General features: G+C 36.3%; 3 protein-coding genes across 5 annotated transcripts in view; 2 read left to right on the top strand and 1 right to left on the bottom strand.

The window, feature by feature from the left end:
- Positions 1 to 1,558: 1,558 nt before the first annotated feature.
- LOC129437816 (P2X purinoceptor 5) lies at positions 1,559 to 10,281 on the bottom strand. Of its 2 annotated transcripts, none has more exons than XM_055196137.2 (13): positions 9,884 to 10,281; positions 9,445 to 9,630; positions 9,006 to 9,156; positions 8,636 to 8,707; positions 8,066 to 8,135; positions 6,644 to 6,743; positions 5,869 to 5,949; positions 4,658 to 4,790; positions 4,194 to 4,312; positions 2,709 to 2,802; positions 2,567 to 2,632; positions 2,212 to 2,305; positions 1,559 to 2,098 (listed from the first exon to the last, which is right to left on the bottom strand). In XM_055196137.2, the coding sequence occupies exons 2-13, from the start codon at positions 9,561 to 9,563 to the stop codon at positions 2,082 to 2,084; spliced, it is 1,116 nt and encodes a 371-aa protein (XP_055052112.1). In that variant the 5' UTR covers positions 9,564 to 9,630; positions 9,884 to 10,281; the 3' UTR covers positions 1,559 to 2,081. The 2 variants fall into 2 exon arrangements, with proteins under 2 accessions (XP_055052112.1, XP_055052111.2); XM_055196136.2 differs by having other exon boundaries at positions 2,220 to 2,305; positions 9,884 to 10,277.
- A 339-nt stretch (positions 10,282 to 10,620) lies between these two features.
- On the top strand, positions 10,621 to 12,046 carry txndc17 (thioredoxin domain containing 17). Its single transcript, XM_055196156.2, has 4 exons — positions 10,621 to 10,890; positions 10,989 to 11,070; positions 11,308 to 11,383; positions 11,528 to 12,046. The coding sequence occupies exons 1-4, from the start codon at positions 10,746 to 10,748 to the stop codon at positions 11,594 to 11,596; spliced, it is 372 nt and encodes a 123-aa protein (XP_055052131.2). The 5' UTR covers positions 10,621 to 10,745; the 3' UTR covers positions 11,597 to 12,046.
- Positions 12,047 to 12,995: 949 nt separating this feature from the next.
- Positions 12,996 to 22,601, top strand: part of nxn (nucleoredoxin) — a 79,759-nt gene continuing 70,153 nt past the window's right edge. The window contains exon 1 of one of the 2 annotated variants that reach the window (XM_073862589.1): positions 12,996 to 13,506. In XM_073862589.1, the coding sequence (XP_073718690.1) occupies positions 13,191 to 13,506 (316 nt within the window). In that variant the 5' untranslated portion in view covers positions 12,996 to 13,190. The remainder of the gene's footprint in view (positions 13,507 to 22,601) is intronic. The other variant, XM_073862588.1, reaches the window with a different exon arrangement.

Raw genomic sequence — 22,601 nt, 5'->3', positions numbered from 1 at the left:
ACCTTAGAAAGAGACGTTTTTATCTTCATACATCGTGGGTCTCCTGACATGGAAGTCAGCATTTTGTGCCGCCGTGTTTCTACAGTAGCCCCAAATTGAACAAACAGCTCTACAGAGTGCGCTTTGTTACTACTGTATTTTGTCTAAGATGGCAACATGTTTGGCGGCTACTGTAGCTTCTCTTTGCTCGCTGAATTGTGGACTCATAGATATGTATAATAAAGGCTATAGATGTCTTACTGCGGAGTCTCTAACGTCATCACCTGGCGGCCATCTTACCTCAGACAGCTCGCTCATTCGTAGCAATTTTTACCGATTTTCAAATGGTTTGTTTTCATACAAACGTTATCAACGGGGCTATAATTCGACGGGATGCTTTAACATGTTTCATGAAAATTATTCAAAAATATGCAGTGTCATAGGTACATCTCTGATGTTTATAACAAACCAAATCGTTTGAAAATCAGTAGAAAACTGAGCAAGTTATGGTCCTTTAAAAGTACATGCAGCATTAAAGCACAATGCTACGAGTGAGCTAGCTGTCTGAGGTAAGATGGCCGCCAGGTGCGGACGTCGACCTCCAGCAATGCAGTGAGACATCTAGCCTTTATTATATCTCAGGATCCTGCCAGACACTTGATTGTATTTAGATCTAGTCAGCATGGCAGGGTTCTGACAGTACAACGTTTTATGTGGGAGATGCGTGGTTTTAGTATTGGTTTATTCTGACCACACATTCCCCGGGTCTCGTCACTTTTTCCCCGATCCCTTACACATGATTCTTTCAGATGTGTGTCATTAAGTTTTCACTTTTTACAGTCCTTGTGTTTGGTGTCTTGTACGGGTTCGTTTTGTGCTGTTTCCCTGTGAGTACTGAATCAAGTATATGTCAAGTAAAAGCCTAGTCTAGTGTTCTTTGTTTTGTGAAGTTAGTCTAGTTTTGTACAAGTGTTTACCTGTCATTACTTTATATCTTGTTTTGTCTTGTTTACCCCATCGTGGGTTTTTGTTTTTCTGTTATTTAATAAAGTCTTTAGTGTTATTGTATCCGTGTCTGCGCTGCGTTCATTCTCCTACCAAATCCTGACATTACATATCTATGGGTGGACTGAGTCGCTGGTTGCAATTCACAATCTCACTGCTAGATGCCACTAAAACCTACACACTGCACCTTTAAAGAGATCAAGGTGATATTTTTTACAGAATGTTCTTTACATTACATAGGATGATTTTACGTAGAAAACAGTAAAAAATGACTTCAGCTGGGTTTTCACAAACTCTTTATTTACGTACTTTATATAAAGTAGTCATACTCTTAAACATTATTTTTTTAGATTGACGTAAATACAATACAATACAGAACAATACATTCAAATATATGATTGTGAACTGCTGTGTCAAGTCTGATTTGATATGAAAAAAAATCCATTTTGAATTGTTTCATTGAATTTATCATGGAAAAACAGCTGATGGATATGTATGACATTATCTAGTATAAATGAAATGACATTATCTAATATATGACACATGTTTTTCTAGATTTTGATTTAATATAGGCATGTTCATTAGTTCTAAGTATAGTAAAATTGGCAATGTAAATATTTATAATCGAAATGATGTGGTGGTTTTATTTTTACTGGTTTTCATGTAAAGTACACAAAAGTAGTTTTTTGGACTAATGTTTATTGTTCTGACTATTTCAAAAGTACTTTACTAGGTACACATTGTAATTCCTTATACTTAGCATGCATACAGTCAACAGTTACATGCAGTTTTTTAAATAAATATTTAACCACTGTAATTATCATTAATAAATATGAACACGTTCAATGCTATCTCATGACAATTCATATGTATTTTGAGGTTGCAATTTGTACTAATTCTTACGACCAGACATTTTGTATGATTTGGCTTTACTCCTTTGACGTTGGGTCTAGGGGTGGAGTTTCACTATAATTTTTTTTCATGATAAAATTATATGTTTTTGCATGATTAACTTACAAATTCATATAAATTAGCCAACTTGTAAAATAGGTACAAATTCTCATGAGATCAGGCTGACACATGTTATACACTTTTCACTATGCTCTTGTCATTCCTATGAAGATAAACAATAATAAAGGGTTATTAATGCATTTTAAATACCGAAATTTGATAAAAAAATAATCCTTCACAAAAACAACAATTCAAGTACATGGGTAGCATGCATACTTCCGTACTTTTTCACGGTCTCAAATTTCAACACTCTATAAAGAGTGCGTTTCTTTATCATGTGCAGTAGTATTATGTCACAGATATAAGCACCCTGGAAAATAATATTTTTATCAGTTATTAACTTGTGATTATAAGATTTTGTTTTAGCATTTTTGATTTTAGAATTAGGAATTTAGGTAGACATTAATTTTGAAGTTTTATTTATTACAATGGCTTCGTTTGAAAACATTGTGTAGCTGCAGTCAGCTCTTAAGGTACTATTAATAGCATTATACAAACAAACAGAGATCAATAATACACTTGCACAGGGACACTTTTAATAATTCTCTAAATATAAACTATTCATACTCACAGCACCCATAAAAGCGAGACCTGAGCCTAAGTTGACAATGGTAGGAATAATACCAAACATTCCTGCCTGGAAAGAAAAATAATAAAAAAATTGAAATATTTTTTATTTTTCTTGTTACATCATTAGTATTTAGATAGCATACCATTCCGAAAACCATGACGTGAAAATGAATTCCAGACACACTATAATGTGTTCTGTATTTCCTTCCATGAGCATCTGTGAAATAGTGAACATATCTGAAAAGACAAATGTCTAAGAAAGTTAATAGCATAATAATAATAATAACTAGATAGTATAGTTTTAGGACAAACTTTATGGTGGCTTGAGTCCACAAGTTTAAAATTGTTTAAAAAGTTGTAACTCTGAAGAAAGCTAGCAAGATTAAACATGAAACAAGCCTAAAACTAGCATGATATAGAATAAAACTAACATGATTTAACATAAAGCTGGGCTGGCTAGTATGATTTAGCATGAAGTTTGCTTAATTTTACATAAAGCTAACAGGATTTAGCATGAAGCTAACATGATTTACCAAGAAGCTAGCATGATTAATCACAAATTAGCATGTTGCTATTCACTGCTAACATGCATAGCGTGTTGATATAGTGCTGTTTCTTGACATGAATTAAAAGAGCCCATGTCTCTTTGATGTTCTGATGCAGACATATAGGTCTTGTAAAACGGTTGCTAGGGTACTGTCTTTGGTTGCTAAGCAGTGGCTTGGTTGCTGCCAATGTACTCCAAACCCTGCTGAAAACACGAGCATGGACCAGCATGGGAATTATGCTGTTCTATGCTGGTTTAGCTGGTGGTCACAGCATACCAGCATCAAAACATAACATATGCTGGTATGACCAGCATGGGATGCTGGTGCTAATGCTGGTTTAGCTGGTGCTAATGCTGGTTTGTTGCTGGTTTAGCTGGTGCTAATGCTGGTCCTGATGCTGGTTTAATGCTGGTTTAGCTGGTGTTCACTTGCAAACCAGCACCAAAACACAACATATGCTGGTCTTGCTGGTATGCTGGTTTTTTTCAGCAGGGAAGGCAGCTTGCCAGATATAGACCAAACTCAATGTCTCTATGACATTCAGATTTGAATATATAACTGTTGGAGTTGTGGTTGCTTGGATGCTCAGCAGTGTTGAGGGTTGGAAGGTTGGGTAGGAAGTGGTGAAGGTGATTTGTGATTGTCTGTTTGGTGGCCGGAGACAAACAAGCCAACATTCTTGTCTCTGTACAATTCTATCCAAAGATTTCCCTTTAAAATAAAAGTCTATGAAACTTGTTTCTAGGGTGCTCTAAATGGTGGCTAGGGCGTGACTTGATAGATCCATGATGATCCTGAGAGACTGAAATGAGCCCACCCCCTTGTTTCAATGACATTGTGATGTTGTAATGTTCCATACAAAATCCCTAAGCATTTTACCATAGTGGGATAAACACATTGATTTATGGCGATGTTGGCTTTTTCAAGATAACAAATAATAATTTTAAGCTCTTTACACACATCAAAATTAATCTTAAAGTAACAGGTAAAAATAAATAAATAAAATAAAATTGTGAATTACTACGACAGAAAAGAAAATGAAAACGGGACATAAGTGCAGTTTAAATGTTGATTATTTACCTGAATTTAAATTCGTGTGTGGGCGAATTGCCCAGACGGGTAAAGCTGTACTGAGGATTGCAATCCCATTCTTTATCAAGATCACACTGCCATTCAACCATAATTGCAATTGAGCCACCCTGGCAACATTAAATTGAGATAAGCTTAACATCGGCTAGGACAAAACTGAGAAGCATGCGTAATTTATAAACACATAAGCAAAGTATATATCCCACTTACACTTACAACAGGTTCTTCACCGTGATGCCACAGAAGAATATTTTTGATCCCCCAAATAACCATGCAGTCAAGGATTTTTAAACAAATCATTTCTTTCTTTACCTTTTTATAGTCTAAAGAACGTTTTGTTAAAATAGAAAGGCTCTGCAGATGTTAAAGGTTCTTTATGGAACCACACAGATAAAAATGGTTCTTCTATGGCATCATGTAGCACCTATATTTGAGAGTTTATAGTGTATCCTTACATATACAGCCATCTCCTGAAAGCTGTACCCAGCTTTGTGTACAATATCTCCCAGACGAAATACAGGACATTGTGGTTCTTTGATTTCATCATAGAAGCATTTCTTTAACTGATCTTTGTCTTTAAAATTTGAACTGAGAAGAAAAACACTATTGTTATTTGAGACATACAGAATGGAAGGGTCATCTTAGAGTTTAGTAAAAGTGATATATTACTTTCATAAAGTTTACTCCGTAGTGGCCAAAACACTAATGGTGTAAAGGCTCCTGCAGACAATGTTAAAACTATGTACTACCCCACCTGTCACTGTGGGGCAGTACCCTTTAAAAAGTACAGCTTTGCACCTAAAGAGTTCATATTAGACTGAGGTACATATTGGTACCTAATGGTACATATTAGGACATTTTTAAAGGGTACTGCCCCAGTAACTGCCCGGAGCGAACCTGAATACGGTGTCATTTTTGGAGTCTTAATATAATAATAATAATAATAATAATAATAATAATAATAATAATAATAATAATAACAATTTTGTGCAACACAAGTCCTTCAACAGCTTTCATCAATGGTCAATAAATATAGGTCCAAATATTTTCAAGTAAGACAAAAGTTCCTAAAACCTGTGTTTTTAGCCATGTTATTTTAGCCACGTTTCTTTTCTTCTTGTTCAAAAGTTTTTAATTGAGATAAAAACTAATTCAAACCAGTCATAAGTGACACATTTGTAATTCAATTGAAGTCAAACAGGAACTGAATCTGTATGGGTCTGTTTTTGATTCAAGGCCCTGATATTTTTTTATATTAATTTGATGACCACCGAATGGCAAAAATTTGTGCCGGGCAAATGATTAATTGCACTTAACCGCATAGAAAATAAAACTATGTTTTTGCATAACATATGTGTTTGTACTGTGTGTAAGCATTATGCACACACACACACAAACACACACAAACACACACACGTGTATTTAAGAAATATTTACATGTGTATTATGTTTATTTATATTTTTATATAGTATATAAATAATATATATAAATATAAACAATATATATAATTTTTCTGAAAGGTGTGTGTTTAAATATATTTATATCTACACACAGTACACATATATTATGCAAAAACTAACTTATTTTGTATGTAATTAATCGCTTTCAATTGCCGTTTGGAAACTATATTTACTACTAGCTTTGCATACAAAGAGAATGTCTTACCTTGAGAAGTTAAACTTGGGAAATCTAATGACGTTCCTTATTTGCAAGATGAAGTTTTCAGCTTCACTCAGCATTGGCTTCCTGAAAAAGGATATATAGCTAATATAACAATATAGAAACAATAGCACACAGAGTAGAAAGAGGGCATGCCAAATGAAATAAGCTGGATAACTACTTATGAGATATTTGATTGTGCCTTTGAAATCCAGGCTAAAGTCGAATCTTATTTTGAGAATCTTATTAGAAGGTTTGCGTTTTACATTATGTAAACAGTAAATCATGATAAAATGACTTTAAATGTGTTTTCACCAGTGGCGGCTGGTGTCTTCCGAGGGGCGCAAATTCAAAATATGTTTTCGGAGTGTCAACGTTTGTTGCTGGTGTTTTCAAAATATGTGTTTGTTGCGTAATGTTAACCATGTGCATCACGTGTTTTGTCAAAATAAGTGCCTGCTGCACACGTGTCAAAAGTCACAAAATACTTGCAAGACACTCTCTTAACAGTAAACTCTGATTACGAATTAGATTATGTGAGTATCTGGCAAATGCAAGCGTCTCTTTTATCATAAACCCTTCAGACGCGTCTGCAGCAGGCACTTATTTTAACAAGACACGTGACGCGCCGAACACATATTTTGAAACTACATACATGTTGTGATGAGCTTCACATCATGCGCCCTCAAAAAAGAAGTCACCAGCCGCCACTGGTTTTCACAGATTTTGTCACCTGTGTGCATTTCAATAAAATGTAAAAAGTTAAAGAAAATATCCTTACTCTGACCGCTCTTTTGTTTTAGGTGGACACCAGCCATATATTTCACAAATGCCAATAGAATTATTGTATGTGATGTTCAAACATATGCCAGTTTTTATCCCTAAGGAGAAAAAAAAGAGTCAGATTTCAGGATAGCAATATTGATCAGAGAGATCAGATTGAGAGCCTGATCAAAACTTACATACACTGTGTTTTTAGTATTGAGTGAATGCGTCAGTGTTTAAGTTGGGTAAGATCGCCACCCAGTGGATAGCGGAAATATGAATTTGAGGTAGAAATTCCTCAGGGAGCGTTTTCTCTTTATTGACGAGATGACTCGACAATATATATTGACAGTTATCTGGATATCGGCATTAATTGTGCAATTGTAGACAAATTAAAAATAGGATCAAAGACTGTGGTGTTAATTTTCATAAATCTTGTTTAGAACGCGTTTCAACCAATCAGATGAATGAAGAACCAGAAATGCCCGTTTTATAATAACTCTATTATCACAGTAAAGTGACTTTTACTTGTAATACTTAAAGGCGCTCTAAGCGAATCTGTGTGACGTTACTTTTTGTTGATGTTTGAACTGTTTTCAAACAAACTGAGCGTAGCTAACTCCTCCCCCTCCCTTCCGTGCTGTCATGAACGTGCCTAACCCCCACCCCCAAATCCTTCGTGGCGTTTATTGGCTGGAACACGTTGTTATTGTTTCTGGTAGTAGGTTTGGCCACTTTGTTTTTATTGCAGTTTGTGGAGTCTGGGCTGTCTACAGAGATCACGTTTTTTACAATTTGATCAGCTGACAGGCAGAAAGCAGATAGTGAGGAGATGTTTGCTGTATGTAACAAAAAAATGTTTTATGATCTAAAACACGTGAATTCGCTTAGAGTGCCTTTAATAGTTGTGCTTATATTTTCATTGCCTCTCTTTGAACCAGTTTTTCCTCAAAATTCTGTTCCTGAAAATCACAGCCATCAGCCTTTAGATAACCATAATTTATTTTAACTTTTGTTTTCATATAGTAATATCATATTTAAACCTAAATTTTGCACAAAAAAATAACCATGTGTTTTCCTAGATCACATCACAAATATGTGATAATGATTGGTGAAACATTAATGCATTTAAGGGTTAAAGTAAAATGGGTTTATATTTTTCTTTTTATGTCAGAGCTCACTACAGAAAGGATTGTCACCATGCTCATTTTTGTGGTTCCATTAGCCAATCCGGGCCAATCACTGCCGTTTATTATGATTGTCATCATTTCCTGTGGCTATAGAGTGATTAATGACTTAAGTGATTGGCTAAAATCTTGAGTGCCTATTTATAGATTTACATCCCTTCCCCTCTCACAATAACCATTAAACGTCAAACTTACTGTATGTTACATCTCAGTTCAACAATTTTGTACAATGTGAGAAGTTCATATCATACCGTTTCCAGAATACTTGCTCTGTTTGCAGTCTGCATCTTCTGTGCAATTAAAACCACTTGCCAATGGACTCTAATAAAGACATACTGTTAGTAACAAGTGAACCTGTTTAACCTGTAAAAACTTACATTTTGTGTTGGGCACAACTCATTTTTCCAAAGGAGGTTATGTGTTTTGTTTTATAACCAAATGTCTGATATGAATAATTCTAAACATTTGTAATGAAATTGCATGTTTTCCACATTCAAACTGTTTTCCAATCACAAAGCCTATGAATGTCATTCAGTGTACATTATAAAAGGAAAGTAAAAGGCCTTTAATGTTTTATCATAAATGTATTGTACATTAGATGAAGCCAAGAAACCGCAATTGCTCCCACCCCCTAATGGTCTGCATTAAAGGCAAAAAATAGGTGCAGAATAATTGCTTGGTAATATGCATAGAAAAGGTAATAAACATTATTTATTCATAATAAGCAGTAATATGGCACGATTTAATCAAAGTAAATGTATTTGGGATAAAGTGTTGTTGAAAGTGCAGATGCTGATGTCACAAAAAGAGATCTTTCTTACCTCTGGACAGTAGCCTAGCGTTTGGTTCGGGGTATCTACAACATTGGTTGTTACAAAGAAAACATTGTCCCCCTGCAAATAGATTTAATCAAAAAGTCATCATTACACACTGTAAAAAAAAATTGCATCCTTAAATTTTAAGTTTTATTAAGTCATTTCAACTTATTATTTTAAAATTTGTCGATGACTTGCATTAACTTAACAAAAAGGTAAAATTGCTTAACTTATTCTGATGGGTTAACGTAACATAACAACATACTGTATATTAATTTGACTTTTTGATGACATCCTTTTTACACTGCAATAAAGAATTTAATTAAATATTTCGAACCCAAACTTTAAAATTTTGTTGCATTCTATTGAGACTCACCTGTTGTGGGATGACATAGTCCTCCGGCCCCCAGACCTCTTCCTTACCATCTGATGTTGTGATGGTCGCATATCCTTTAACTTTTGTTTTCACTGAGCTCTGAATGATTTCATCTGTTATTTGGTATTTTTTGTTTTTCAGGAACACCCACCTGTTTAAATATTGGATTTGCATAAGCAATACATCATGATGAGTCACACACTGTACTGCTGGTTGCCAGTAACTTACTGTAGAAGATAAAGACTGTTTCATGTTCATTTAACTTTGAACAAACTGTTGCCAGTAAATAACATAAATGTAAAATCTACAGTAATTTACTGGCAGCTAGTTGCCAGTAATACCCAGTAATATGGTAATTTATACAGAATTTTTTTACAGTGCATGATGTATTGTTCTTCTTAAATTTATTTAAACTAAATTAAGTAAATATTTTTCTTACCCAATTAGATATCCAAGGACAATGAGTTGAAACAGTCTGTATAAAATACCGATTTTTTTATTCTTTGCCACCACATATTTGGCTGTTTTATATGCAAATAAAGATCCCACTTTGTCCATTGCTGCTGATGTTGCTGATGTCGCTCCAACACCATGCACTCATATACGCCCTATACACAGCACACTCCTGAGGGTTACAGGCATCACATCATCTCTGTGTACACGTCACACAATCTACATCACTATTTTAATTCTGCTGCTTCTTTCTTAATGTTTACATATAGATGGTTTCAACAGTGCCTATATTGTAGATTATTTCTGATAAGAAGCTAATTAAATAATCAGTAAATTACCTTCAAATCATAGCTAAAGCATATTAACCATTACACTAAGCTAACGTTACTGTGTAAAATTAATGTACAATGTTAGCTGTAACTTACAGATCGAAAAATTCTTGCCTGGCAGCCAAATCCACACAGCAGTGATCCATGCTCACTGACTCCCTTGTCTTTCGGAAAACAAAACATTTTTATTTCCATTAGGTATTTGATTCAGAGGTCAGTTTAGTCGCTAGCCAGGCTGATAAACAAGCACAGACCGGAAGTTAACTTTGGGTCAGACGTGTAACCACGGCAATGCGTGTGAGCCGATGAAACCGCCTATATATAAAGCCATGTTTTCAATTTGAAAAATAATAATAATGGAATAAATAACCTACCAGGCTACCCCTTGAACTTTTATATATACTGTAAATGAAACTAAAAGTTTAAAGGGGCCATAAAATAAAAATCTGTATTTAGCTAGGCATAGATGAATAATAAGAGTTCTGTACGTGGTCATGACATATCGTTGGCCTCAAACGCATTTGTTTCCTCGTTTTTATGTAAACCTTGTACTAGAGGTCTTCATCGGGTCCACTTAGATCCGAAAACCCGAGGTCCGACTAAAAGTTTCACATGTGCCTCGGACACAGGTCGGATACAATAATAGCAGCATCGGCTCTCGGGTAATTTAAAATGAATGTGTTTTTGCAGAACGGACCTGATAAGACCCGAACTCTCTCGCGTGTGTGCGTCAGTGTTCTTTTCAAACCTCTCATCTGAGTTATTTATTTAAGCAGCTGTGAGACTTTTAGTTTGAAATTTCCTACTCTTGTTTTAGCGGAAGCACGGGCACTCTTGGTTCACACTTCGGCTTTGCTCTGCTGTCATTTGCACACATTTCACTCCCTACAGAACAGCAACAATTTCCTGTAGTGTGCATAAATTTCTCCCCTGATTTCCAGTAAATGCCAAATAAATAATGGCGAAATACGAGGAGGTTGCTGTCCATGGTTACGAGGAGTTTTCTAAAGCTGTGTCTGAACGGAAGGGTAAAGACATATTCGTTTACTTTTCAGGAAATAAAGATGAGCAGGGCAAGAGCTGGTGTCCAGACTGTGTAAAAGGTACAGGTTTTCTTTCAAATACTTAAACACTTTAGAATAATAGGGAATAAAGTATATGTTTATAAGCTGATTTGTTTGTTCCTCTTTATGATTTGCAGCAGAGCCTGTGGTCAGAGGAGAGATGTCTCATCTCCCAGAGGGATCTGTCTTTATTTACTGCCAAGTAGGAGAAAGACCCTAGTAAGTGCACAATTTTAGCTGGTTGTCAATCCATTGAACCAAATAATTTTCTCTAGGTGCTCACAGATTCATTATAATTACATTTAAGTGACTTACAGTCCATTCTAAAGACTAATTTGATCAGTATGTGTAAGGGATACTAAATCCCACAAGGTCTGTCTGTCCAGTAATATCATCAGAATATAAAATTACAGATTCACTACACATTTGCATTCACTATCATTTTGTTCTTGGCAGCTGGAAGGATCCTAACAATGACTTTAAGAAGAATCTAAAGCTGATTGGTGTACCCACACTACTGCGCTACGGCACGGTAAATATAAATACATTGATAAAGATCAATGGATAAATTATTACAGTATGCACGCTACTCATAATATTACTATACAGCAAAATCCAGAGTTATGTTTAGAGCAAAAAAAAAACATTTATCTTGATGTGTTGTTTTGTTTTTTAGCCCCAGAAGCTGGTTGAAGAAGAGTGTTTTAAAGCGGACCTGGTTCGAATGATGTTTACAGAGGATTAATCTCCTGAGATTGTGCTGTACACATGCAATACTAGCCAACACATTTCATGGGGCCTAACTTTCCTTTCCAATGATCAAAGTGATTTTTGGACTGTTTCAATTGCAATCTATGATCTTGAATGTTAAGCAAAACAAATTGAAGTCTGTTTTATGTTAACTGTACATGTTTAAAAGCATTTACATTTGCACATCATACTGCGTGAATAGAAGAAAGCTTTAAACATACTTTGAAGACATTTAAATAAATAAAGGAAATTTTGACACTAAGACTAATAAACCATGGAATGTAAAATCTCAGCACACATGCATAATAAAAACTGCTTTAATCCTAATCTGGGAGGCATTTATGACCGAAAACATGATTGTTCTTTAACGGTTTTCATTTTCTTTTGCCATTTTGCTTATTTTTGTGTAATCAGAACAAAATAATAAAGTGCATTTTAAAAAGTGTCTCTGCTTTGTTTTTTTAGTATGTACTGGTTTTTCTCACCTTTATCAAAAAGTTGTAGGCAATTGTGGCATCTATGTGTCTAAAGTAAAAAATGTTTATACGTGTGTTGATGTACTGTAATATGATACCATATTGTTTACTTTACAAGATCTGGTTTCAGTTTTGGACAATATAAAGTGATCTTTCACAGGACTGATCTGTTCAATTTCTTCTGCTTTTACTAGTAATTCAGGTGAACATGGTATGCATGAGATAATGCTGATGACATCATTGATCTACTAAGCTCACATGCAAGTTGACCAAAAGTGCATAAAGAATGCATGTATTGACATTAAAGTACTGCAATAAATTACATGATCAAATGTCTGATAAATATATTTTCCTAGATTTCAAAAGAAAAAAAATGTTTTATTAATATTCAATCAATTTTTATTTGGAAGATACACTACTGTTCAAAAGGTTAATCACTTGACTGAAATTTTTTTCAATCGTTTAATATGAAGAGATATATTGAAGACATCTAATGTTTAAAATTACATTATGTAGGAAAAAAATCAATGTCAACACAGCAATTTCTTTCATTACAAAAATTAAAATTAAAATTGCATTTAAAATAACGTTGATCAAAAAAATGAAAAAACTCTTTCCATGCAGGTTGATAAAATGGCAAATGTACATTTTTGCTCATTCAAGGCACTAAGATGCTAAACACAGATTAGTTTTTCACATTTAGTCACAACATAATCTTAAAGTTAAATTTGTGTTATAACAAAAATACGTTTGCTATTATTCTCAATTGTAATAAAAACATAAGAATCTAGTGGTACAAGCGCAATATATTTTTTGAAACCGTAATTATGGAAGTGTGTTGATATGCGATTGCAGCATTCTTCCGGTAGATGTCAGTAAAGTGTCGCGGCGCTGTTGCTAAGCGCCCGTTTATAACAGTAGCGCATTCCTCCACACCGCTCACAGTGGACACAAGCGACGGCCGCTGTCCTCATAACCCACGCGTGTACTTCAGGGCGGCCGAAACTAAGAGTCAGGGCCCGTGGATCTTCACAAAGCACCTCGGATTTCATTTCAAACAGTCAGAATAAGCGAACGAAATCAGAATCGCTCGGCTTCCAGAGCTCAGCAGCGATGTCGGAGTTTTTGGTGGATCTGCTCGGGGAGCGTCTCGTCAACGGCGAGAAAGCCGAGCTGGATGTTCACGCGCTGGGCAGCAGGCTGTCGCTGCTCGGGCTCTACTTCGGCTGCAGTTTGAACGGTCCGTGCAAGCAGTTCAACGCGAGTCTCAGCGAGTTTTACAGCAAGTTTAAGAAATCGTCCGAGCACAAGGACAAATTGGAAATCGTCTTCATCTCATCGGATCAGGACCAGAAACAGTGGCAGGACTTCTTGCAGGAAATGACATGGCCGGCGTTGCCGTTTAAAGATAGACATAAAAAGATGAGAGCTTATAGATGATACCGTATATAAACAAATGACAGTGGGCTGGAGATGTGATAAATTGTGTGTTTTTTCTTTATAATAAACGAATAGACAGTGTGTGCAGGTGTAAGGTACCAAATGAATGAAATTAGTGAAATCAGATTTACTGTTGTACATACACTACCTATATTAAATCATATGATAACTATATTAATAATAACTGCACTCTTAACAAAAGCAAGTGTAAGATTTTATATAATAGAGAGATGTTTGGGTATTATTATAGTTTTCTTATTGAGTATAAAAGTAAAAAGCTCAGAATCCAAACCAAAGCCACACTTTGACTGATTTGTATACAGACCTCCATCTAACAGTATTATGATACAGTTGTAATCCCCCAAATATTAAAGTGGGTGTCGTCTTATTTTTAGCCGGAGGCTGTATAAATCTAAGCTACTGAACCATGAGCAAGTTAAAACACATCCCTTAAAACCACTGTGAACCCCTGTTAACCATTACCACATCAGCTGTCTCAAAATCAGCTGGCTGTACATCAACAGCACTTTTTTCAACGGTGATCCCCCTCTAAATATTATCTAGTAGACAGCTCACTAGGTTTTGAGATGAGAACTAGTCACAATTATTTATAGAAGTACATGTCATCTAGAAATAATACATTTCCCTTTGTATGTTTTAACAATTTAATACTGACAGATCCAGGATTTACAATAACACAATTGTAATACTACATGATTTAAATAAAAAGAAATAATGCTTAAAAAAAATTAACAATGATTTTTAGCTGCACCTCGTTTAAGGTTTCATTATTGAAAGCACATTTGCGTTCAGATTTTTAGCAGGTCTGTTTTGTGTCATTTATTAAAACAAACCTGGAAATTATTACTGCATCTCAGGGCACTTTTAATTGAGCTATTCCTCTGTTTATAGAAATGAGATCTTGTGGTTGTAAATATTTCAGGTTTACAGCTCTGGCATGCCAGAAAGTTAAAGATAACCTTTGTTTAATATGCAATACCATCAATAATTCATCTTAGCATTGCATAAATTGCATTGTAATTACTGCTGCGAGTCGATTGTTTTGTTTCCACCGAATAAAATGTAATGTTGTCTCATTCGCGCAGTGTGTAATATCATTCGATTGATATTTCAATGCAGTATTGTTCTCGAGGTGTGCGTGTCTGTGTTTAAGTAGATAATATCATTTGGATCATATTCAGATTTGCCCTTTTATGCTGGTATCCATTTTGGTCCATTGCATCAGCCCCACCTCCTACCGCATGCTTTGGCACGTCTCGCTGAAGAGCAGGTGATGGACGTTTAATGGCTCGTACTGTTTTACAATGGAAGCAATATAAATGTTTAAGATAAAATCTACATCTGTCACCCTGCAAAGAGCCGCATGGATCACATCCAGTGTTGCTGGCAATACAGACAATGATTGAAAAATGATGTTTGTGTGTAATAGGAGCAGACTATTGGCAAGTGTTAACAGGCAGATTCAAGTGTATTTTATTTGGAATACTTTTTTTACCAGACATAATTCATGCTACTTAAAAAATAATAATTTTGGAGACAAGAACCTTTCTCAATCCCATTCAACGTTATAGGCCAAACCTACTTTTGTGTTTGTTGTTTCATGCGCCTATTTTGGGTCATGTAAGTAAAATTTGTATATTTTGGCATGTTAGGTATCGTATACTGTGTTTGTACTAACAGTTTCTCATGTTTAAGATTACAAATGTGCCCCTGAAAATGTTTATATATCCAGATAATCACCAACAGCATTCCAGCTGTTCATTAAACCAGTATTGTTTTTCCATTTATCCTCCTTAAAGGCATAGTCCCACGAAAATAAAATTCTGTCATCATCTACTCACCCTTGTGTTGATCCAAACCTGTATACATTTCTTAGTTTTGCTCCAAACAAATTAAGATATTTTGAAAAGTGTTTGCAACCAATCTGATCTAGGGCACCATTGACTTCCATAGTGTTATTTTTTCCTACCATAGAAGTCAATGGTGCCCCAGATCATTTTTCAAAATATCTTCACTTGTGTTTAGCAGAACAATGAAAATTAAACTGGTTTGGAACAACTTGAAGGTGTGTAAATGATGACAGAATTTTTATTTTTGGGCAAAGTATCCCTTTAACATTTTATAGGAATATATGAAGAGCTCAGATGCTAAAGCTGCTAAACACCACCTCTGTCAATAATAATTTAAGAGTTATATTAACCAAATGCTCTCGGCACGTATTATAGATTCATCGAATACTTAAAATCCAACTTTATAACAGCATTGGGCCATTCAGAAATACCATTTTGTTGGCACAATTCATTAAAAGTCTGATAAAAAATGCTCATTTACAAGAAAATGTCAAATGCACTTAGAGGGTTTTGCATCTGGGCTCCTCATATATTCTTTATTCATTAAAATAAATCACTAATATTTTTGTATCAAGTGATACATTTCAATTTTATGCAAAAATTAATATCACATATTATATCATATTTAATATTATAATAATATTTTAATTTTAATATTTGTTATATTTATACTTATTTTATAAAATATTTTATATATAATATTTGTGCTTCTGTATAGCTCAGTGGTGGAGCATTGCGTAAGCAGCGCAAAAGGTCTGTACCTTGTATACCTTGTAAAGCACTGTAGGTCGCTTTGGATAAAAGTGTCTGCCAAATTCATAAATATAAATAAATAAATAAATATATTTGTGCAAAAGTGTGTATGTTTGCACATATATCCATTTATTATACACTTTTGTCTCTTACAGCTAAAATTGTATTGCTGTCTCCACGGTTTTAGCAACACTTTTACATTGCAAAATGCTGTTGCCATTGGCAGGACAACATAAGCTGTAATGTAATATTACGCCATAAATAATCCTAGCCATTGTACGATTCTAGTATAAGGATGTCTTGGATATCTACTCGAGGCTTATTTAGTCTGATCTTCATGGGAGATTTAAATGACCCGAGCAGGCCCAGATAAGAGTGTTTGTCTTGAAATAATAACATCTTGGGTCCCACAGAGAGTTGATCTTTAAAGATTTGAGCCAGCCGATGTCATGTTTCTGTTTGCAATCACAGCGTGAGGATGAACCATCTTTCCTTTCTTCATGGGAGACCGAATGCAGTGAGACTTTTGTGTTTGCGTTCTTTGTAAGGCGTCAGTTGATGTGTGATGTTGGCCTGCTGCAAAGCCGAGCCAAGGCTGCGGTACTGCGGGGTATTAAGTGGCTCATTTCCCTCTCTTGTTGTGCATTGCTCTTTTCATGAGCTGAGAAGCATCCCAGTTTGAAAACAAAATTGACACAATTTACTTTATTAATACATTTACCCAACCTTGAGATTTTCGGCTGATGTAACCAATGCGGCATGGGCAGAAATATTTGTTTAACCCAGTAATATCATAGTCTGCTTAATACAATCCAATGAAATCATTTACTACATCTCCATGCTCCAGTTTGATCCTTTGACTCACAATGCCCTGGTTTTGGCTTCAATAGTGTTTGCACACCCATCATCATTATTTGTTAAGTCTGTATGCAGTGAAGCATATCATTTTTGTTTACCAAATTTATTTCTAGCTCTGCGGTCCAATAAACAGATAGGAGGACTAGTGATTTATATATTTGATCTATTCTAGTCATTTTCTCTCTCTTTCTTTCTCTCATGGTTGGTCTGCAGTGTATCAAGGGACAGTCTGTGCGTTGGCACTGCCTTACAAGGACACTTGCATCAGCCAGAGCGGAGCAAACCGCTCATAAATCAGTTACAGGCTCTGCCCGGTTACTGCCAAAGCAGTGTCGTAAAGTAAATATCTGCAAAGGCTGTCCAAGAGATAGATTTTTTTGGGTTGGCTCGAGGAGATCTGCTATGCCACCCATCTTCACAGATTCGGGCGGCAGCTGCTCTGAGCTTTTGAGATTGCTAAGGGGGTGTTGTCATCAGGGTGTCAGGGATCTGACGAAAACCTGGCGATCTTCGTTCATCATGCGGTCCAGAGCCGTGCCGCTCCGCACAGCTTTGATTTCAGTGCTGGAGGCTAGACAGAGATGGCCTTATCTGCAGGATATTATACAGGCGTCCCTATCATCGAACAGTACATTTGTCTCTGTGTGACGAACACAGATTTTCTGTCTGCTTTGTGCTGATAGTAAAGCAAACAGCTCGGTGGGAATCATTGAGTTCAGGGTAATTCGGAATTATCTCGGAATGACCAACCAAAATGTCCTTTTTTGGCATGGTTTAACAGACAATACAGTTAATCATATGTAAATGTGTGTAGTCTTTTTTAATGTGCTCATTGTGATGTCACAATCTTAACAATCTTTCTCGCAGTTTTCTATAAACTGGTCCGGGTGGTCCGTGTACATCAGTGTATCTTACTTCAAAAGACCAACGGAAATCCTGTTTTCCATGTCAGCCTAATCTATAGCTGCGGTTGCAAGCGAGGAGTCGACTGTGCCTCTGTTGTGGCTACATATGCTTGCAATTGTATGCAATGTGTGACAAGGCAGATTATGCGAGGAATGTGGGCATACATTTGCTAAAGAGATCCTATAGCCCCGTGTGCCTGCACTTGCACCTTTTTTAAGATCTATTGTGTGTCTTTCGATAGACATACTGTAATGTGAATAGTGACAATAGGAGTGCGGACGTGGTAAGTCCTAGCGGAGGACTGACTTGTAAGGTTTTAAGTTACGTGTTGAGATAAAAATGAGCCAGAAAAGACTTAATCTCGCTTTTTAGAGCAACTTGAGAGCACTCTGTTCCCAGAAGTCTGTAAAGGGAAAATAGCGCACAATAGCTGTCGGGCTGTGACCCTGAACAAATCCGTCGTCCAAGTACAAGTTTTATGTGATAGTGTACTGTAGCTTGACTGCGAAAGGTCTTTCCTTTTGTTTATTCAGGACTTTATCCCATTGTTAGGGCGATTTTGGACAGGAATAGGGAAGAACTTTGGAAAAAAGAGATTTTGATGTCATACTTTGACGTTTAGAAATCAGATTACCGTTTGTAATGATTTAATAGGCCATATTTATTACTATGTCTGCAGTCTTTTAATAACATTATCTCTACTTTAGTATGTTTATTGGTCTGACATTACTATGACAGCTACAATAAACGCTACAGTCAGATTATTTTAGGCAAGCGTGAAAGCCAAAGGCTAGGAAGATACTTTAAGGATGTATGCACAGATGTGAGTGCTCGGCCAATGGATTTTAAGTGTCTGCATATTTACTTACTGTGCCACTATTGTGGCAGAAACAAATTTCGGTGCTTAAGGAGATGATAGAGTTATCTTCAATGTCTGGGCCATTAAACCAGATGTGGTTTTGCGGTAGCTTGCTGTAAACATGTTGACAGTTTAACCCAGTTTAACTTCAAACTGTTGACGTGGAAGAGAAACCGACCACTGCAGAAAATAAAAAACAAATGTAAAAATAGATGTATTATTATGAAATGAGCATGTGTTCAATTTTAAAAAACAAAACAGAACAAAAAAACATTGGGGGTACTGTAGTTCAATTTGGTAGGTGCTATGTGTGGACTTGTTGGCTCATCTTTATTTTTTATTTAATAATGGCACTTTCCTTCCATATATTTGGCTTCTTTGAGGTTTTTTCAGCCTCTGAAAACTATAGGGTTGAACAGATTATATCAAAATATTGCAGTATGTATAGTCGTGGTTTGCTTTAACTTGATATGTTATTACTTGAGAATTACGTAAAGTCAAAATCTTCAGTTGATGCAGATAGTAGACAGTCTGGTACACAATGTGACCCTGGACCACAAAACCGGTATTTTTTTGAAATTTAAATGTATACATAATCTAAAAGATGAATAAATAAGCTTTCCTTTGATTTATGGTTTATGATATGACAATATTTGTCCAGAGATACGACTATTAAAAAAACTGGAACACTGAAAAAATTATTCATTCAATTTACTACATTTTTAAAGGTAAGTGGTTGCAATCAATTTATTTAAACTACATTTTAACAAAGTTTTTGTTTTGTTTTTCAAATTTTTTTTGTTTATATGTAGCTTAAATAAATTGATTGTGACCTCTTACCTTAAAAAATGTAGTAAATTGAATGAATAATTTTTTTCAGTAATGGTGCATTTACACCAACCGCGTTTCAGGCGTCAAAATCGGATCTACCGCGCCTAGTTTGCCGGTTGAACAGTTTGAATGCATTCGCGCGTGTAGAGCGGAGTAGACGCATGGAAAAAGCAAGCATTTGACGCGCGTCAGAGGCAAAATTCGCTTCTTGTGGGAGGGGCAAGTGCTATGCGGTTGTCTGTTTGCAAGAGGACTGATGTTGATTGTGCATTTATCGAGAGAGTTACCGGTTTGTATTTGGTAAGCTTTCTAAAGGGGGGAATTAAACGGCGCGGGTCGATAAACGTCACGTGACTCAAAAGTGAAATGTGTATTACAACTTACCAGGTTGCCCAATGTCCTCACTGACACTCTTCCAAGCGACGTCCCTTTTATTCCTGTCTCTATAGAAATAAGAACTTGTGTCGTAAAGCTCCGGGTGACAGCTTACGGACAATATCAAGCGTTCCTTCATGCTGAATGAGTGACTCCGGGCGGGGTTGCCTCCACAGCAGCAAGCAGGCTCCTGATTGGTTAACGCGGCGCCGAATTCCGCCAAAGTTCAAATTTTTCAACTCTGGCGTCAGCCGGCAATTCGCGTCAAACACAAAATGCACAAAAAACACCATTCGCGCGTACCGCACACAACGCTCAATTCGCGCCTTTTGTGCGAGCTATAGTTTAGATGGATTATACAAACCTAAAGCATTATTGTATCACATATTAAATATCACATTATTTAGAAAGTTATCGCGTATTGCATTTTCTTCAATTTTATGCTGAAAACCTTTCTTTATATGTATGTCAGTGGAGAAGATACTGTGGTTTTGCAGACAATTTCCTTTTTTATATGGAAGGAAATTATATTAAGTTAATCTGATACAAATGAACCAGAAACGTTGTCTAAATTAAAGGGCACATATGCAAAATCTACTTTTACAAGGTGTCTGGTCATAAATGTGGGTTGCCATTGGGTGAACACTAGTGTTGTAGTTCTTGAGACCGGTCTCAAGACCACTTTTTAAAGGTCTTGGTCTCGTCTTGGAATCGACCGCATTTTTACTCGGTCTCGTCTCGGTCTCAGGCAAAGAGGACTCGGAATTTTATTTCAAGACCGGTCAAGACCACAACTGATGGCACATCACAAATTTATTTTTTATCATTCATTTTATGCAGTTTATTCAGGTTTGACATATGATGTTGGCATTGTTTAAGCATTGTTTAAGTTTCTCCCAATGACAATTTTTCTAATTTTATTACTAAAAACACCTGCATTGTTGTTAAGTGGATGGCAAGCCACGGAAAGACGCACGCACACACACAGACAAGAAGTGCCTAATCATATGCATATTCCACATTTTATCATAAGTGTTTTAATGCAGTGACTTGCACTGGTCTTGGTCTTGACTTGGTCTCGACCCTTTGAAGTCTTGGTCTTGTCTCGGTCTGTCTTGGTCATGACTTGGTCTCGGTTTAGGTGGTCTTGACTACAACACTAGTGAACACAACCACCTACTTTTTAACTCTCATTAGACGTGCTATTTTGATTCTCTTGTAAATGTGACATTACACTGATAAAGCCCCGCCCATATTCACTGACTAACTGGTTAATTTTACCCAAAAGCTTTTCTAAATGGGTTTGTTAGTACGTTGTAACGTTAATGCGGCTAAACATACTATCGTCTCAGACTGTATTTACAGGAATCAGATCTATTTTTAACTGAAAGTGCTCACTGTCAATAGAGGGTATGCACATGACATCACCTTCGCGAAAGTGACTGCGGTTACGCCCACTGAGTGGCAAAAGACAGAGCGGCAGCATTTGTGTACGGTGTTAAAGGAATAGTCTACTCATTTTCAATATTAAAATATGTTATTACCTTAACTAAGAATTGTTGACACATCCCTCCACCATCTGTGTGCGTGCACGCAAGCGCTGGAGCGCGCTGCGACACTTCGGTGGCATTTGGCTTGGCCCCATTCGTTCAATGGTGCCATTCGGAGATGGAGTTGGAGGTGACCAAACGCATCGGCGTTTTTCCTATTTGGGACGAGTGGTTGTGCGAGCAAGTTTGGTGGTACAAAATAAAACGTAGTGCTTTTCTAAGCAGATTTAAAAGAGGAACTATATTTTATGGCGTAACAGCACTTTTGGGAGTACTTCGACTCGCCTGAAAAGTCCGCTCCCCTTCTCACTCTCATAATGGGAGAGGGAGGGTGTTACTGCGGTGAGTCAAATTACTCCCATAAGTGCTATTACACCATAAAATATAGTTCCTCTTTTAAATCCGCTTAGAAAAGCGCTACGTTTTATTTTGTACCACCAAACTTGCTCGTATAACTACTCGTCTTAAATAGGATAAACGTTGATGTGTTTGGTCACTTCTAACTTTATCTCTGATTGGTACCATTGAATGAATGGGGATAAGCTAAATGCTATCGAAGCGTCGCAGCGCGCTCCAGCGCTTACGTGCACGCACACAGATGATAGAGGGATGTATCAACAGTTCTTAGTTAAGGTAATAACATATTTTAATATTGAAAATGAGTAGAATATTCCTTTAAATCAGCAAAAACATGGGGAAAACGCGTCTAAATTGGAAAAAGCTGTTGTGCGATAGACTACTAATAGATTAACAAGAATTCAGAACTATCCTTTTACAGACTGCCAAAAAATATAGAAAGGAGAAGTAAATAGATCGTCCATACCAACGTCCACTGACGATAGAGGCATTTTGGACATGTTATAATACATGATCTGAAGGGTATTTTGGGCTGAAACGTCACATTCTAGGCACACCTGAGATATTGCATCTTGTAAAAATTGGCACAATATGTGCCCTTTAAAGTGTCTCTTCATGCATGTCTCCTGTCACACTTTACCTTTTGACCTTTATTTACCTCAGCTTGTTTGCATACAGGTTGAAAGTGTGTCTGGGTTAGTTTGTTCTGCTGGGGGCTCTTCCG

The sequence above is a fragment of the Misgurnus anguillicaudatus genome, chromosome 24, assembly GCF_027580225.2.
Source record: "Misgurnus anguillicaudatus chromosome 24, ASM2758022v2, whole genome shotgun sequence".
NCBI lineage: Eukaryota > Metazoa > Chordata > Actinopteri > Cypriniformes > Cobitidae > Misgurnus > Misgurnus anguillicaudatus.
Note: the sequence above shows the minus strand (reverse complement) of the source record. Positions and strands in the feature narration are given on the sequence as shown.

What these genes read in the sequence shown, in the direction of transcription:
- LOC129437816 (XM_055196136.2), bottom strand. Translation starts at nt 9,563, where the DNA reads ATGGACAAAGTGGGATCTTTATTTGCATATAAAACAGCCAAATATGTG. An exon ending in CGCTAGGCTACTGTCCAGAG is followed by an intron (nt 8,136 to 8,635) that starts GTAAGAAAGATC and finishes TGTCTTTATTAG; the next exon opens with AGTCCATTGGCAAGTGGTTT. An exon ending in GTCTCGCTTTTATGGGTGCT is followed by an intron (nt 2,306 to 2,566) that starts GTGAGTATGAAT and finishes ATTATTTTCCAG; the next exon opens with GGTGCTTATATCTGTGACAT.
- txndc17 (XM_055196156.2), top strand. Translation starts at nt 10,746, where the DNA reads ATGGCGAAATACGAGGAGGTTGCTGTCCATGGTTACGAGGAGTTTTCT. An exon ending in GTGTCCAGACTGTGTAAAAG is followed by an intron (nt 10,891 to 10,988) that starts GTACAGGTTTTC and finishes TATGATTTGCAG; the next exon opens with CAGAGCCTGTGGTCAGAGGA. An exon ending in CAAGTAGGAGAAAGACCCTA is followed by an intron (nt 11,071 to 11,307) that starts GTAAGTGCACAA and finishes TGTTCTTGGCAG; the next exon opens with CTGGAAGGATCCTAACAATG.